Source organism: Rhea pennata, chromosome 28 (assembly GCF_028389875.1).
Source record: "Rhea pennata isolate bPtePen1 chromosome 28, bPtePen1.pri, whole genome shotgun sequence".
In the NCBI taxonomy this organism is placed as follows: domain Eukaryota; kingdom Metazoa; phylum Chordata; class Aves; order Rheiformes; family Rheidae; genus Rhea; species Rhea pennata.
In genome coordinates this window covers 3,397,452-3,415,466 of record NC_084690.1, presented here as the reverse complement: position 1 = coordinate 3,415,466, position 18,015 = coordinate 3,397,452, and the positions used below count along the sequence as shown (strand labels likewise).

The window sequence follows — 18,015 nt, the reverse complement described above, 5'->3', positions numbered from 1 at the left end:
CGGCGTGGTCCCTGTGTGTTTCGGAGGAAGCAGGTGGCTCCAGGGACGCAGCAGCTCGGGGCCCCCCCCTGCCCGCCTGAGCGCCGGGCAGTGCCAGCACCTCCGGCACCAGCGGAGAAGGGCAGGGTGAAGCCTCCTGCCGGGGTGAGAGGCGGCTTTACCGGCACACTAACTTTGCGTTGCAGGCGCCAAGCCCGCGGCAAGGCGCTTGGCGCCCGCCGCCCCTTCGCGCTCGGGCCCTTTCCGAGGGCGCCCAGCGTTATACCGCGCGGCTGGAGAAGCTACGAGCGTGCAGACCAATTTGATGCACTCGCTCCAGTTTGATGCACTAGCTCCGTGGTCCCCGGCGAGGGGCTCAGGGCTGGCCTTCCCAGAGCTGGCAGGGGCTCGAGGGGGGCGTCCGGGGGGGGGGGGGGGGGAGCAGAGACTCGCCAGAACCACGTAGACTTGCGACGCAGCTACAGGAGAGCAGAGCCCGGCAGCAAACCCAAGGAGCGCCGTCCGGCCCCGGGCAGCCGCTCCGTGAGAGGCACATCCCGTACCGTGGCCGCTGGGGCTTCGGGCAGCCCCCCTGGAACCCGAGCCCTCCGCAACCCCCGGCGCCCCAGGACCTAGATCGCAGCCTCCTGCTGCTGCAGGCGACGGATGAGTGTGGGACTGGCAGCGTAGGGGACGAGGTAGGACCTCGGTTCGCGGCCGAGGATTTTCACCCCCGTCGGCGTCGCTGCCGTTGGAGATGAGGACCGCAGCACGGCCTCCGGAAGGATGCCAGGGTCCTAGAGCACCAGGTGCCTGCCTGGCCAGGTCCTCAGCTGGTGCAAGGGCAAAGGCCTAGTCCTGCTCATTCGGTATCTCCTGAAACCCAGAAAAGACCATCATCAGCGTTATGGCAAAGTACGGAAAAAACAAGATGAGAAATATGGAGGATTTTTTTTTTTTAAGTTTATTCTTCCTTCATAAAGAGATGTAAAAAAGGAGACTGGCTGGGCCAGAGCTCTGGCTAAAAACACACAACCATGCATAGTAAAAAAAAAAAAAAATCCTATTTTTATATTAGCTTAAGTTAACATGTACACGTTTACAATTACTAAATAAATAAATACAGACTGCTTGCTTGTTTTATATACAGCATTTTTCTAAAAGCTGACAGAAGTTGGGGGGGGAGGGAGGAGAAGGGAGGACGGCAGGAGGGACGGGAGGCTTGTGTGCCTGCTGAGCAGACCTGCGCGCAGCAAGGCTGAGCCCTAGCAGCCAGAGAGGGGCTGGCAGATGCCCCTCTCGACTTGCTGAATACTTTGGAGGAAGTCCTTGTGGGCTGGGCTGTACCATTCAGCATTTAGCCAGTTCAAGTAATGGGGTTTCACAGCCAAGAGAAGTTGTCCCTGAGCTTTGCGCAAGAGACAGCAAGGACTAGTGTTTGAAAGCAGCAATCCGTCTAGGTGGAAGACGGATGGATGGTAGCCACAGCCACACTCGGAGCTCAGTGCTTTTATTCTTCCACATCAGCCGGAGACAGTGACAGCAAAGCCACTTTACGGCTAGGGGAACAGGAACTAACCGACTTGACCAAGGTCAGACGGGAGCTGTGGGAGGTTTCTGACACCGTGCTGGTTTGCTGCCCACGCTCCCGTTTGTGCTCAGGTGACTAGCTCACTTTCTCCCCGTACTGATCCTTTTCCTAGACAACTCCAGGGAATCGCAGAGCAAGCAAATCATTCTCGCTCTCCCCTCAAACTCCAGTTTCAGAATTACTACTAACAGCAAGCGGAACCATTACCAATGCAAGTCTGGTGATAGCTTTCAGAAAGTAACCCAAGAACCCAATTAATGCTTGCGTGCCAAACATACAGCATTAAGTTTGCTGGCCAACTTAAGAGATGTTCTATAAGCAGAAGCCATTACATGATGCCAGGAACCCTGAGAAAAGGATAGTCCAGTTATTAGGAAAAAAAAAAAAATCACAGTAGACTCCCACATCATGTAAGGACCCTCTCAACGGTAATCCTGAGGACATCTGGTACCAGTGCTTCCAAGAGAAACAATTGCACAGGCTCCTTGGAACAGTTTTAGGGTCTATTGCATTGTCTTAGTGAAATCAAAGAATCTGCTTCGATTTCCTAAGCAAGCATCTGATATTGAGCCTGTAGCTTCAGCAGAGGGCCACAAGGCTTGTAATGTCACAACAGAACAAACTCTTCCAGGCTCAGCTGAACTCAGTTTCATGAGAATAAAGCTAGCAGATCTATGAAAAGATGAAAGTCAAATATTCAGAGATATTTATGGCTTTAGCTTGAAGAAGGAAGATGCCGTGCCTGTCCTACTCCTCAGCTTAGTTCTTCATACTGGTAAAAGCCTTGCTGAACGAGCCGGAAGGCGATGTCCCCTGCAACCCCTCCAAGTTCAATACGGTCCAGGGTCTCCAGCAGCACGTTGACAGAGGCCTTCATCCCTTGTCTGTTCAGCCAAGTGTTGAGCATCTGGAAGAAGGGCTCCAGCGAATACTTGTCATTCATCTCTGCGAGAGCAATGTCATTCTCCAGCAGATCAAGGGCTCGGCCATACCTCTTCCAGTCCTTGTAGGGTACCTCTCGGGCAAAGATGTCAAAAGAGCGTCGCAAAACTAGAGAAAGAAGGGAAAAGCTCTGAGAACTGAGAAGAGCACCATCATCTGGACCAGAAAGCATTTTCCCAGGAAGTTTGCAGGCTCATCCCACTCTCTGTCCTCCAGCACATCCCCCAGGGCCCTCAGAACCTCCAAACACATTGTGCCCAACACTTACGGGTAACAGAGTCTCCTTGCACTGGAACTAGTTTCCTCCTTGCATTCACACCAGGACACGAGATTCTTGGCACTGCCTCCTGGAAAAGACAATGTCATATAGTACTCAAGGCGAGCACCTGGCACAAACACATGGGCAGCAAACAGCTGAAGTGTAACCACCTTTCAGAGGCACAGACTTCAACTACTGCTGCTCCAGAAGTAGATCTAACCTAGAAATGGAGGAGCTGAGCCAAGAAGCGCTGCTTTCAACCAGTGAGCCCAATGCTGTTCCTAGGTACCATTAAAAGGGAGTTTGGAGATTCTCTCTTAGCTGTTGGGGCAGGCAGGATTAGACCTGGAAGGGGTGTACCCTCTAGAGGAGGCCACCACACACCAGCAGAATAAACATTTTACAATGCTGGGATCACAGCACACCACAAGCAGGGGAGAGCTTGCTCATGGATGCCAAGCATAGAGAGAAGAGCTCAATTTTAGAAAGTTACCCAAGAACCCAGTATCAGCTCAATATTTGCTCAGTATCAAGTGTTAAATCTGCAGAGGACATCTGATAGCCAGCTGCAATACTCTGTAACAGGAGATTTTACAGTCCTGACTACTACTACTCCTGATAAAGAGCAAAAAACCCAGCCCTTCTCAACATGGAAAGCTTGATCCAACCCCAGAAGTTCACAAGCCAACCAGCTTGGACAAAGCAGAAGCAGCATAGTAAAACTTCAGACCTAGGCTAAGGAGCAGAGGCAATTTTCACACACCTCCAGCGCTGGAGCACTGGGAGCAATTGAGTTTAATGCTGCAGAAAGCAGCTCCTGCTGCTGATCCTGAACGACCTGATTGTTGCGAATGTTGTCCTCTGTCTCCAGGCCCCTCCAAGCACACCTCCTCAGCTGCAACATGATGTAGTCCTGGGGTGGGAGAAGGAAAGAAACCACAAGCCAACTGAGTTCTGCAGTCTCAACTCCTGGGAGAGCAGGGCTCACAACAGCCCCTTAAAGGCTGCTGCTGCTAGCGGACAACTTTCAGGGCTTTCATTTACTGCAGTGGCATCCACCTCATCAGGGTTTTGAGGACTTTGAAACATCAGCCAAGAGGCTGGATCTGAAAAGCTTGTTCATATAGGTCCTCTGTGCAGTCTCAAGAGCAGTCACTGTCCTGGAGCTTCCTCTCAGGAAGGAAAGTGGCCCTGGTCCACAGCTGAGGGAAAGCTTGCTTCCTCATCTCCCTTCAGCTGGAATGGCAGGGTATGGGTTTGCAGGAGACCTCAGCCACCTCCATTATAGCACAGGCCTCTCCTTTCACTTGGTATTCCCAGCCAAGCAATTTTCAGTTTGCAAATGGAGTTGCCATCCCCCCAGAGCATAGTAAAACAACTCACCATCACACTGGAAGATTTCCTCCTCAGGTCTCGCCCATCACCTGGGAGGGAAAACAGCACTATGATCCCTCTTCCCAAGGCAGGTCCTCCTTCCACCCATCCTCCTCTCAAGCCACCCACCATACACCCACACAGACTTCACAGCTGGCACAGCAGGGCTAGCACTCAGCCTTGCCAGGTCGTTGCATGGCCAGGGCTATCTCTTTGGGGCTGCCCCATGCTGTTGCTCCATGCATGCAAGTGCCCACACACCCAGCACTCACCTCCATGTGAATGGTGCTTGCAGCAGCATTTCCAGAGGCAGAAAGCCAGAAGCATGGCCGTAAATAACACAACCACAAAGATCACGATCATGCTCTCTAAAGCAGAAAAAATAAGGTGTGTGGGGAGCTGATCCTGGTTTTCTTAACAGCAGCAATTAACATCTCCTACCCTCATCCCCATCTTTCCTCCACCAGCAGTTCAGCACTTACTCTGGGAGCCAGGGGAGGCATCTGTGGGAGGACCACACTGGAGGTCACTGTGTGGTGTGCAGGGATCCCTCTCCACCTCACCCTCAGGGCACCTGGGAAGACAGCAGACAAGCACAACTCAGGTGCTGGGGCTCCCTGGCCAGCCCTGTCCCTCCTCGCACGGCCCCTGGCCACTGCCCAGGAGGAGCCCGCCACGTTCCCCAACTCCAGTGCCACACCACCCAGCTCACCTGGCCTGACACTTTTGGCACATCTCACAGGGGTGGTCTGGTGAGCAAAAGGTGCCGTTCTTGCAGGCACACTGTGTGTTCTTGGTGGCCTTGCAGGGACTCAGCTGAACTTGATCTGCATGTGACAGAAAAGCCAACTTGATCCAAGCATCTCCACTTCATCTGAGGTGGCACCTCCACCTCACTCTGTGGCCAGTGGCTCCAGCCTCTTAGGGAAGCTGCTCCTTGTGCTGATCACCTCCCTTCCTCCATAATGGGGTTAACAACCTAAGCTGGCCTACAAGCCTGGGGAAGACCAAGTCCCTCTCTGGTGTAACGATTTAACAGATGTTTCCTCCTTATCCCCTCCTACCCCATGCAGCAGGCAGCTGCTGCCCCACATCCACAGTGCCCACATGCTGAAGAGGAAAGCACTGCTCACATCAAAGCTCCACCAGCAACCGATCATAGAGAACAGCCTAGAAACACTGCTGGAACAGAGCTGCTCCACGAGCCCAGATCCTAGCAGTCCTTGCTGGAGGTCTCACACTCAAGTGTTGGACAGTAGCCCAGTGGGCCAAGGGATGTTGTATTGACTAGATATGCAGGTCTGGCACAAGTAGTTGCACCAATTCAAGACCCAGTAGGCTCCCTTAATGAATATTGAGCACCCAAAACATTAGCCACTCTTTGGAGATGCTGCAGGTAGCTGTGCTCTTAAATAGAGGTCTCTGGCCAGCTGAACCTAGGCCCATGCTATCTGCTAGCATCAGCTCCTAGAGGGCATGACACACAGTCTCTCCTAGAAACACAGCCCAGCTTCGTACCTTCCCTGCATGTCAGACAGCCAAGACACTTGGAAAAGGCATTTGGGTATTCGGTGTATTCATCTTCTTTACACGGCAAGCAGCTGCTGGAGCCATTTTGCACTTTACAGTGCTCTGCAATATAGGTACCTGCGGGGGGAGGGGAGGTTGAAGGAGGAGAAAGAAAGGGCATATCAATGAACAGATCATACGATGGAGATGTCTTTGTAGAGAGACACTTGTTCTCAGTAAGGTTAAAATGCAAAATTGGAACCATCAAAGGGAAACATTTGCATAACGAGTCCACAGGACTCTGTCACAGAGGCTGAGACCTCCACTTTGGAGAGGGGGTTAAGGGGGTTAGCAATGGACATTCTCAAAAAGTGTCATTTAGAGAAGGTGCTAAGAGGAGTAAAAGTCACATGCTTCAAGGCTCCAGCTAGTCTTGAGCTGTAGAAGACACTCGTCCTGAGGAGGAACAGTCTCCTCCTCAAGCCACACTGGCTCTCAGCCTGGTGCATCACAGCTCAAATACAGGACTAGAGGACCAAAAAGTCGGTTCAGTCTGGCAGGGGGTTTGTAGCTGCTTCCCTGAAACAGCAGGACAGAGACCACTGAGGGATGAGTGGGGGCACATGCAGCCGGGAGCTGCTTTGCACACCTCCTGCCAGAGAGCCAACAGCTCCTGGTAAGCCTCTCTGGTGCTGAGAGCTGCCAGACCAACAGCTATTGCATAAAGACGCTCACATCCCCCAGTGTGCAGCCACCGGAGGATGAGAGCAACAGCCTTCTCCTTCATGCCTCCACCGCAGCGCATCCTGGGTGAATACAATGAAAAGCTCAAAAAAAAAAAAAAAAAAAAGGTGGAAAATGGGCTTGCTCCTTGTGAGGAGCAAAGACAGACAGGCTCTGCAAGCAGAAACAAGGAGAAGCTGCACACGGCGTGTAGTTTGAGAACATCTTACCTGCCGGGCATTTCTTGCAATAATGATATCCGTCTTGGACCCAGTAAAAATCTTCCCTTCCTGTACTTAAGTCCAAGTGATCCAACCTATCCCTTTTATTCAGTGCTATTGCAACAGTTCCCCAAAAAGCTTCCTGTTAAAAAATCAGAAAAAAAAATGAGAAAAAAGCCGTATGAGACAGAGCTGTGCTACAATCTGTGTGCAGTTATTGAGAGACCACGTAGGAGACACAGATAGGTGAGCAAAGAGCTTAGGTGAAGATATTAGTGGTGTGGTCCTGCACCATCTGCATAGCCTGAAGCAACCTGCTTGTCGCTTTAGCACCTCAGAGCCGAGGCAGCACTGGGCAGGCGGATTGGGGCAGGAGCCAGTAGCATCTCACTAGCAGTTAAGTGAAGCACTGACATGGCAACCCAGACTTCGAGGTGGAACCAGCCACCCTGTCTCGGATGCTCTGGAAGGAAGCAAAGGGACGGTCAGGACCATGAGTAAGTGCCATGGAACTGTAAAAGCCAACAGGAACGTGCAACAACAGCCAAAGAAGATTTGGACAGTGTGGCCAGGAGTTTTCAGATGGGCAGGTGGATAGATGACAAGTATCAGATGCGAGTGGAGACAAGCAGTAAGATTTGGACAGCTTGCCTACTCAGATCCAGCAGGCACCGAGTCTACAGGGCAAAGGAGGAGGGAGGGGGGCAACAGCTCCTCTGCCCAGCGCGCTCAGGCAAAGGAAGGAGTGAAGAGCCCGGGCGAGCTCAGAGCCGCTGGTCTTGCTGAGCCCAGCCTGGCTGCCAGACACTTCCCGCCCCTTAGGAGAGGTGGCTGTTTCCTGGCAGAACGGCGGGAGGAGGTTTGCAGAGGGATTCCTGCATGCCAGGGTTATCAGCAAGGCTAAGGCTTACTAATGCTTCCTTAGGATAACATCAGGTCTCCCTTCCTTCCCCAATTTCTGGGCACATGAGCCAACGGTGCCAAAGAAAATCGAATGTCACTGCAGGGGGAGGGAAGAGGAACAGAGAGGGTGCTTGCGGGGAGGAAGGCAGCCGTGCGTCAGGGCTGGTGCCTGGCCTCTTGTGCCCACCAGAAACAGCAGGGCTGCTTCTGCCTCGTGCTCTTCCAGGGGACAGCGCAGCCTTGAGCATTTCCGCGCCAGCCCCTGTATCTCGCTGCGGATCAGGAAGTCCGTGGCCTGGTTTCCTCCAGCTCGCTGCACACCTTTCTGCTGGCTCAGCTCTCTCCGCATCTGCTCGATCGCTCAAGCCACGGAGGGACAAGGCTGGACGGGAACGGCCCCTCTCCCCGCCATGGGTTTTGGGTGCTGCCCGACCCCTGTCTGCGAACGCCACCCCAGTGCCGGCCTGGGCCAGGACCGCTCGGCACTGCACCCGCCACTTCACAGCCCTGGGCACGGGTCAGCACTGTCGGGAGGCAAGGTGGACACCAGCTAGCCTCTGCCCCTCGCCTCAGGCCTCCGTCCTTCCGCCCGGCTTGCCGGAGGGGAGCAAACCCCCCCACGCCGCGCGCAGAGCCGCACGGCACTGACGGCGCAGCAACACCGATTTCCCTTTCCACTTCCACGCTCCAAGCCAGCCCGAAACCTGCCTCTCGAAACAAATATTTCTCCTATGAGTCAGAAGCTGCCTCAAAAGAAAGGTGGAGACAACAGCAACACAAGCTGCAGAGTCCACTGAGTCAGCCCCAAGCCTCGTCCCCTCCTCCTCCTCCTCCTCCTCCTCCTCCTCCGGGCCAGGCTGCCGGCGCTGTGCAGCCCGCCGCAGCAGGCTTGATGGTCTCAGCGCAGCACCCACAAAGCACTTTCCGCAGATCAGCCAGGCCACAAGCCACGATCCCCCCCTGCTGCCGCCAGGAGCACTGATCTGAGACTTGATCGTCTCCATCCCCCACGACGTGGGGACACGGAGAGGGACAACCCCCCCCAGGCACGGCCAGCCGGCGCGTACGGCCGTCACCGGACCTCGGCTTGGAGAAGCGGCAGGAAGGCTGCAACGGTTCCCCACGTCCTTCAGAGCATTAGTGTTACTCAATCTTTAGGCAACCAAGTTCATCGGGAACTTGAACTTCCCACCTGCCCTGGGGTGTCAGGGCTGCTTAAAGAGCTCTGCATAGCTACCCAGTTAAGGACAGGAAGCCAGAAGGGGAAGCTGGACCTCGGTGCAGGGGATCCCAGCACTGACATGCTGCTGATTCAGACAGCATGGAAAAAAAGCAAAGGCCTCAAGCAGACAAATATCCCAACTCAGAGAAAGAACATGAATACATGCTACCAGCTCCAGAGCATTTGGGGTTCTGCAAAGTAAGGTGCAGACCTCCTGATGGCTGCCTCCCAGAGTTTGAAAGTTTATAAAGTCCTTTTTGCATCCAACTTAGAAGACAGCTCATGCTTTCCTGGTCACAAGTTGTTTTATTCTCTGCAGTTCTCAACTTTACCCACTCCAGTCTTGAAAATCTCCGAGGACAGAGACCGCACAACCTCCCTGGGCAACCTGTCCCACTGCCTGACTGTCCAAACGGGCCAGGAAGTTTTCCTGCCAGGCCGTGAAGGGGATCACAGCAACAAGATCTGCTGTTTCAAAAGGCCCCTCGGGCACAGGATTTCAGTGCTCTCCATGAGCCTGCACAAGTGCACGATAAGGTTATCAGCCCACACCACATTTAAAAGCAATTGCAGTTCAAGTGCCTCTTCCTGACACAGAGAGCCATTTGCAGGTAGGTATCTAACCTATTAGTTCTGCAAAGCACCAAGATAAACCAGCCTAGGAGCCATGGGCAACAGGTGACTTTGGTCTTTCAGTCCAGGGAACAGGTTAAGAGGGATTCAGTGAGAGTCACTGAGTGCCCGCAGCAGAGCCTGGACCCTGCACCCTCCTGCTCCAAGCACACGTCCTACGACGCCTCCTGCCAGTTCTTACCCTTGTCTGCTCTGAAACACGGATAACCAGAGGCCAGATAACACCACAACATACCCTGGCCCTGGAGAAACCCAGGCCAACGTCCACTGCAAGGTGCTAACAGCACACCTGCAACCAGCACTAACTTCACCCTGGGGTTATAACCTCTAGACCTGGTCCTCCCTGCTGGCAAATCACTGTGGCGATCTGGGGGCAAACCCACATCTTCCCTAGGCTGAGTGGCCCCATCCTCAGCCCTTAACTGCACTGTTCATTTGCCAGGACAGAGGAACTCACTGGAAAACAGCAAAACAGTCCCAAAAGAATTCTTTAACTTGAAAATGGAGAGTGGGACTCTGCCTAGATCACAGAAGAGATTTTAAGAGAAAAGTCTGGGGAGAGAAAGAGATACAGCCACACTCCAGCTTGTCCCAGCATCAGAAGACCTGCCCAAGCAGTTCCAGCACAGGCTGGAACTATTTTGCAGCTATTTTATAGCTGCAAAAGGCAGATTTAAAGTAAGTTGCAAAGAGAAGCCAAGTTCAATGCAAGCAATGGTACCAGGAGTCCTTTTCACTCGCAGCAAACACCCGAACAAAGTAACGCTGCCCCAAGGCTGAGGAATGACCAGTCGCAGCAATTTCCGACATCCTCATTGACCATGAGCTAAAAACCTCTTTTTATTCAGCCTGGATCATCAGACCTGGAGAAGACTTCTGAGAAGTGCCAGTCTTTGAACCTTCCCTCAGCCACCACCTGAAGTGATCCCAAGGAAGGAATCAAACCATTACGGCAGCAGATAAACCATAAACTGAACTCCTGGCCACCAAAAAGCCATCTAGCCAGTATTAATAAGCACACCAACCCCTGATCTGTAGAAAGCCAGGCTCTTCATCCCAGAGCACCAGCTGTATTAAGGACTGAGGAGTGAGCAAGACACTTCACAGACAACCGTCGTGCCTCTGCTCCAAAGGTGTAAGTTTGCTGAACTTGGGATTTCCCCACAGACTTTATGCAGATGGAATTTGAGCTCCTGCAAATACAGGAATTCGGAGGCTTTCTTCACGAGCCCATGGCCCATGTCCAGGCATGATGCAACAAGCAGTGGTGTGCAGAGGAAGCAACTGCAGCCATAATATCGTACGATCGCCACGTGGGGCATCATCAGTCCTGACCAGGTGTCCCCCCCCCCCAGATTGTTTTCATTAAAAAAAAAAAAAAAAAAAAAGAAAATAAAAAGTCCGGCAAGAGCATGCCTGCAGGCGACGGGGTTGGTAAGGCCGCTGTCTGTACAGGCAAGTCTAAGCAAAGAGCAGGGAGGTTCAGGAAGCATCGCCTGAACTGCGTAACCCAAATAACTGAATGCAAACAATACGGGGGAGGAACTGGAGAAGACAGGGTGCCTAAACCTGTTACAGCAAGCGCCGATTTCAGCGACAGCAACTCCAGCAGGCAAACAGCAACCCGAGCCCCAGAGCCCCTGGGACTGGGGCCGGCCCCGGGATCCTCGGGGCCAGATCCCCACCGGCTGCGGGCGAGACGAGGCTTTAGGCACCTCCGAGCTACGGCGACCTGCAACCCGCTGCGCGCAGCAGGCGCAGGCGGGAGTTTCTGTCCTAGAAGTCACCAGCGCTGCGGGGCCGGGCACCCGCTGGCGAGGCGTAAAAGCACCTTACTCCCGTGGGAGACGGCACCGAACGGCGCCCGGACGCTGCCCAAGAGCCCGCGAGGCTCCCGCGGCGCCAGCGCCCGCGCAGCCCCGGCGCGGCTGTACGATCCCAGCCCGGAACGGCAAACAGTGCTTGGAAGCGAAGGGAAGGGAAGGGAAATTCCCTCCAGCACGCGTGGCGCTCGCCGCCGGGATCCGGCTGCTATGGGGCGGCCCGCGGGCCCCACGGTGCGGGCCCCACGCGGGGAGCGCCACGCTCAGCGCCGGCACGCGTGCCTGGGCCCAACACATTCCCTCCGCGCTCCCGCGCTCCCGCCTCTGCCCTGCCCCACGGCCCGGCCCATACCGCCCTGCCCCCCTCCCCCCCGGGGAGCCCCACACAGCCCAGTCCCCCCCATGGCTCCAGTCCCCCCACACCATCTGGGTGAGCCCACGGGCCACGTGACCCCTGCCCCACATCGTACAGGTGAGCCCCCCATATACCTTGCCCCCCCATACAGGTGAGCCCCCCCCGCCATGCCCATGGGAGTCCCCAGACCAGGGGACCCCCCCTGCCCTCTGCCCCCCAGGTGGGTTACTCCAGCCCTCTGCCCCCCAGTAATTCCCTTGAAGAGGGAACCACCCCCACCAGGCTCTGCTCTCCCCATCTCCCCAGCCCAGGGCAGCCCCCAGCCCCCTAGACACCGCCCTCCCCCAGCCCAGGGCAACTGCCCAAACACTGCCCCCCCCCGGCCCAGAGTAGCCCCCAGACCCCAAATACTGTGCCCCCGGGCCCAGGGCAGCCCCCAGCCCCCCCCCAAATACAACCCCCCTGCCAGGGCAGCCCCTAGACCCCCGAACACCGCCCCCCGGGCCCAGAGCAGCCCTCAGACCCCCGAACACCGCCCTCCCGGCCCAGAGCAGCCCCCAGACCCCCAAATAACGCCCCCCGGGCCAGGGCAGCCCCCAACCCCCCGAACACCGCCCCCTCCGGGCAGAGCAGCCCCCAGACCCTCGAACACCGTCCCCCCGGGCCAGGGCAGCCCCCAGCACCCCGAACACTGCCCCCCCTCCCACCCAGGGCAGCCCCAGCCGCGGCGGCCGCATGCCCCGACGGCGCGGCAAGCCCGGACATGCCGCGACGGCAGCGGCGCCCGGTGCCCCCGGCGGTGCCCGCGGTGCCCCCCTGGTGCCCCCCTGCTCCCCCGGCCGCACGCACCGACAGCGAGAGCAGCAGCAGCGGGCAGCGCCGTCGGGGCGCGCCGCGCATCGTGCGCCCGAGCGGAGCGGGGCGGCGCGGCCCCGGCGCGGCTCGGCTCGGCTCGGCTCAGCTTAGCTCGGCTCGGCTCGGCTCGCTGCGGTCCGGCCCGGCCGGTCTCTGCGCGGCAGCCTGCCCCGCTCCGCACGATCCCCAGCACGCTCGTCCCGCACTGGGGACGGCGGCTCGGGCGCCCGCCCTAAATAGACGGAGCAGATCGAGGAGGAGGAGGAGGAGGAAGAAGGGGAGGGCCGGGCCGGGCCGGGCTAGGGGGCGGGCGGGCGGGCGGGCTGCCTCGCCCGGTGGGGCCGCGGGGGCGCGCAGCCTGCGGGGCGGTGCGGTGCGGCTCGGGTGATGGGCCAGGGTCGAAACCGAGCTCGGCTCGCCTTTCGCGGCAGGGTTTTTTTTCGTGCATCTCTTTTCTCGCTCTCTCCTTTTTTTTTTTTTTTTTTTTTTTTTTTTAATGTATTTGGCGGGGAAAATATCCGGCGCCAGAAGTCAAAAGTTGTGGCTGGTTTTCAAGCCCTCAAATCAGACAAGTGCCCTCACGAACGCATCTGCAAGGGTCTTTTCATTGATGCTTCTTGCTTTTTCAGCTTGTTCCCCCTCCCCCCACCATCAGAGCAGCATCTAAACCTCAAGTGAGCGAGAATATATGTTTTCTCTTCTGGGGAAAACAGAGTTACATAAATATCCCCTCTCACTCGCAAGAAATCCCAGCAATGCGCCCGCTGCTCCCAGGGAGGCTCCTCCGGTGGCAGGGCGCAAGGTGCAGCTCGGCAGAAACCCTCGCCCCTCCTTCAAAACCGTCACAGCTTTTGCCTCTGAGCTGGGAAGCGGGGAAATTCCACGTGGTTTTCTGCGAGCTTGAGCGCCAAGCAAAAACGAGAAAGGAAACGCTTTGGACTTTGTGCCGTTAACGCTGTTAGCTTATTTGGATAGTGAGCAGGTCAAAGCACTCAATCGAAACAGAGCCCCATGGAGGAGCTGGGACCGGTTAATCTTTTCCTAGACCATCCCAGACTTGAACTTAGGGCTCGATCTGTGTGAGCTGCGTTCGGAAGCCCAGGGCTTTGGACGAGCTCCCTTCCTGAGAAATGCCGTTGCAGCCGAGCTGTTACAGCCCCAGCCGGGATGTGTGACTCACCACCGGAGGCTGGCCATGGAGTTGCCCCAGCAGTAACTCTTGAGTGACTAATCCTTTCTTAAGTCCCAGCCCAGGCAGAGCAACTGCAGGGTAGAGCCTGAAACCGGATGACAACGCTCAGAATTGGCTGGCCGCTCTGCGGGAAAAGCTGCTCCTCGTGGAAGTGGCTCAGTACATTGAAAATTCGGGTGAAAACAGGGCTGCTGACTAGCTTGGCAGCCTCTTCGGCATCCCCGGGACTTCGCAGGAAGGCAGCCTGCAAGGCTCCTTGGATCTGGGCTGACCAGCAGCGTCCATACTTGGACCATGGATATTTGGGAAACATCTCGCCTTCTGGGACTGAACTTGCAGGAGAACAAGCATTTGTGCACACTGCTGAGCTATGCCATGGAAAAATGAGTTTTCTCCTCATGGAAGTTAGGGCCTGTCTCCACAGAAGATAATTAAGCTGAAGTGTGATTTGAAGTAGAACAGGAATTCATAGTTGTTTCCTGGGTGGGTAGTTATATTACAAGCCCCAAAAGTATGCAGGGCCTTTTGTTTAACCAAAACCATGTGTTCTGTGTTCTAGATACCACTGACTTCAGCTCAAGTGATTCAGGGCCTTGGAGAACAACTAATTTTTCAGTTAGGTCAGAATAAACGTTGTTTAACAGCCTTACTGCATTTGCAACTTCAAATGGCCGTGCCTGGCTTATGTGAGAGCGCTCTGGGAGTACCCAGCAGGACTGGGACGGACCTGGTCTATCCACTGTCCAGAAAAACAGCTTGATGCCATTTATGTGACTACCTTGCATAAATTCACATGGGGAGGAGGCTGCATGTGGAAGCGGATGCAGAAGTACAGACGTATTTTAGAGCTGCTGCTTCCCAGTTTGCCCAGTAATTCACACTGTGCCCTGCGGTATATCTCAGCAGGGAAGAGCAACCCTCAACACGGAGAACCCGACTCCAAATCCTCGTTCTGCCAAATGCTTGTTACGAAGCTGCAGTTCTTGGCCTGTCTGTCTCACTCCCTCTGCTTATGAAGCTGGACCAGCAGAGCTATCTGTGCTGACAAACCGCATAGATAATGTTTTTCCACAGCGCTGAACAAAGACGGCTTTCTGCCGGGCCGTGGGTATTTAAGCTAACGAGTGGGTTGAGTGATGTGAGCCTTCTCCCGCTCCCCAGCCCCATCGCAGCCAGACGCTGGAGCCATGCATGGGACTCCCTGGGCCAGTAACGTCACTCACCCACCAAGCAAGAATTTCCACCGCTTGGCTGCAGCCATGCCTGGAGCTGGCAGGCAGAGCACTTCCATTTAAGGCTGATTTGCAGAGCAGACGCTGGTCAGAGGCAGGAGAGGGGTGCGTTTTTATCACTCGCAGACAGGCCTCCCGCCATGCACCCAGCCCTTATCGCCACTGGCCTCCCTGTCTCCACAGCTCCATCTGAACCAGGAGCCGCTCAGAAGCTGGGGAGATCGCCCCGCAAGAGGAGCGGCAGGCAGAAATGAAGTGCGTGGAGAAGATGAGGGGACCCACAGCAGCTCTGGGATACCAAGTTTCCCCCGGCTTCCTTGGCTCTATTGCAAGTGGAAAAATAAAATGAGTGTTAAGATTTTGAGCAGAACCTTGGCTCGCCTCCCAGACCCCGTTTGCCCGCGGCCGGGAGCAGGGAGACTTGAGACCGAAGTGGGAAATGCCCACAGTGGGCAATTATAATAATGGCCCTGAGGGGAAGTCTACTCCTATCTGCCACAGTTAGTGGTTAACCTCACGCGAGCTCGCTGATGCTGTGGCACTCAAGGGTTCAAACCCTCCAACTATTTTCATCCTAATGATGCATCTGTTTGCTCATTGGGCTCTTATGTCCTAAAAGAGACTGCGTGGAGTTGAAGGTGGCTCTAATCTCCCCTTCCAAAGCATCTGTCTTTTAACTGTGATCTGTGGTACACCTCTGTAGAGGCGATGGGGTTATGCCTACATACACGTTTTGAATGCCGGCATTTTCCTCCGGAATTTTTCTGTTTCTTGTTTTTTTGATTCCTGAAAGGGATTTGAAGCTGTCTGATAATTTTGACCTTCCCCCTCAGGGCAAACAAATGATTTTTTTTCATTTAACTGCCAGGTTCCTCTCTAAAAGAGGGAGGATGCTCTTGTGGGCACTCTGCTGCGTGTGAACCTCCTGAGAACGGAGCTTAATTCCCCACTGCATCACGGTCTCCGATCCAAGTCACCGAGCCTCCCTGTGCCCCACTTCCCCCCGAGGCACGAGAAGGATGTTAATACCTCGCTTTTCACGCCCCGAGCCTGCTTTATCTTTGCGGTTTGTGAGATGCTCGTGGGTATGGAGCAGGTAGGGGAATTTTATCATCCTTCCTCACCTCTGTGGTCTCTGGGCCAGTGAAAGGGTTAAGAATTTCTCCTTACAAATGCCAGCCCAGAGGGCCTGTTCGACTAAAAGCAAGGGAAATTTTAAACAGCAGACATCAAGTTTGAACTCAGATCTACTCCCTTCCTTGCCTTCCCCTCCCTTCTCTCATTTCCTCCCCTTGAAACAGGACTTAAAAGGAGCTTTGAGCGTCACAGCAGCCGAAGGAAAGTCACGCGCTTGACGGCAGCAGCAGCGTTGCAGACCAGCTAAAAGTGTGACCTGCAGCGCCGGAGCAACAGCACGGGCTCCTCGGCCAAGCGGAGGGACCTGCTGGCTTGGCAAGTCTGAGGTTTGAAATGATGGGTATTGCATAAAATTTGGCGGGTTGAAAAAGCCAGCCTGCTTATTGAGAAAAGTCAGTCGTACTCTTTCCGCCTTCTGCTGCTAAACCTCGGAAAGCCCCATCCCAGGCTAAGTCTCTGTGGGGAAAAGCCATGATATTACAAGAGCTGGATACTGCCCACGTCCCCAGAAAAGCCTGCATCCCATCCCACTCCAGGAGCTGGCGAGATGCAGGCTGACTGTTCTTGCAGTCAAACTAGCCCAGAGGCAGTAAGGCAAATTTACTTGGTGGAGCAGGACTTTATCCTCCAGTGCCCGGTGCCCAATGTTATATACATTGAGAATGTCCTGAATCTTTTGTCCCTTTATCCCAATTATCTCAAAGCGTATGTTATGTTCTTCAGCCAAAATATGTATTTTTAAAATTTTCTTTCTTCTATCAAAAGTTTTTTCACAGGTGAATTTAGAGCTTATATAGGGAGCTTCCTACGTGGTGGGATTTTGATCCAGTGGGAGCTGGATCACTTTGCTCTTTTTATTGCTGAAGATGTGAAGCCAGGGTCTGACGACCCCTGGCACCGCAGGTTCAAGGCTGTTTTTCTCACGTGTGCAAACACAGCCCAGTGCAGTTCCTTTGAATGAGACTTGTGGTCAGATCCCACCGTACGGCTTCCTGGACGCAATGTTTATTTTGCTGACTGTGGCCGAAATGTGCCCTCCGTTTTAGGGAACAGCTGGACTGGGTTTTGGCATTGAAGTTCACAGAGATCACGGGTCCTTTGGTGTGAATGGTGCTTCCTAGTCGCAGGGCAACATTATTTTGGGGATACAGCACTGAAAGGATTAATATGAAATTTCATCTTGACACAGAAAGCTAGAAAGAAGATAAAAATAGACTCCTGCCTCTGCTGAGTCATTTGCTGATTTAAAACAAGTATAAGGATGTGTTCGAAGACTGCTTTGGGACCTACTGCCGTCGCTGCAGCATGTAAGTGTGGTCAGGGGAAGAGGGCCAAGGTGGTGTTACCAAAACCTCTGAATGGACCATCAGTGGCTTTCGTTTACCGAAGATGTCAGCGCCCTTTGCTTGCCAGGACAACGGGAGCCAGCAGAGCTTCATTAATGACTGATTCTCTGATGATGAATGTGGAATAATCTCAATAAAAACAAACCCAGAAGACATCAGTGTTTGAGAGCAGCCTTACGTCAGCGTTGCAGCCTGAACAGCCTCCTGCACAGCTCAGCAAAGCCCTGGGCATACCTCTAATACAAATTCAAAGCAAAACTAGCTCCACATCCTGCATCTCTGACCTTTTCTGATTTCTGGAGCATCCTTATGGGCACAGGATGGCTCTTGTATCCCAGCTGTTATGGGGTTAAGCTCATAACAGTTAAAGTTCACATGCCATCCTCCTGCCTCAGACCTGGTGAGGAACGGCAGCACGTACGGAGAGGCTGAAACCATCCTTTTTTCTGTGCTTCCAAGAGATGCCAAAGACAGCTGAGACATCTGGAAAGTCAACTCGCACATGCTGGAGGGAATTAAAAATCCCTCAGCGTTTGTGGTTTTGCCTCCACCGTGCAACACCCGACTGACTCCTGAGCCGTTTAGTATATTCACAAGGGACAGGGAATCCCAAGCCCACAGACATCAGCCCGTGTTCCAGTCGCAGCTCTGTGACCCCCGTTTTGCAAGTACCTACGGCCTGCTTGCTGCCTTCATTCCCTGCTCCGTCTCTGCCTCTG

The 18,015-nt window shown here is 54.6% G+C and overlaps 1 protein-coding gene across 3 annotated transcripts; it reads right to left on the bottom strand.

The window, feature by feature from the left end:
• Positions 1 to 1,473: 1,473 nt before the first annotated feature.
• Positions 1,474 to 12,585, bottom strand: LOC134151853 (tumor necrosis factor receptor superfamily member 10A-like). 3 transcript variants are annotated; one of them, XM_062596728.1, is made up of 10 exons: positions 12,384 to 12,585; positions 6,608 to 6,740; positions 5,664 to 5,792; positions 4,858 to 4,972; positions 4,628 to 4,719; positions 4,418 to 4,513; positions 4,155 to 4,195; positions 3,535 to 3,684; positions 2,781 to 2,859; positions 1,474 to 2,620 (listed from the first exon to the last, which is right to left on the bottom strand). In XM_062596728.1, exons 1-10 carry the CDS (start codon positions 12,432 to 12,434, stop codon positions 2,325 to 2,327), a joined length of 1,182 nt encoding a protein of 393 aa, XP_062452712.1. In that variant the 5' UTR covers positions 12,435 to 12,585; the 3' UTR covers positions 1,474 to 2,324. The 3 variants fall into 3 exon arrangements, with proteins under 3 accessions (XP_062452712.1, XP_062452713.1, XP_062452714.1); XM_062596729.1 differs by lacking the exon at positions 3,535 to 3,684; XM_062596730.1 differs by lacking the exons at positions 4,628 to 4,719; positions 4,858 to 4,972.
• Between the last annotated feature and the right edge of the window lie 5,430 nt (positions 12,586 to 18,015).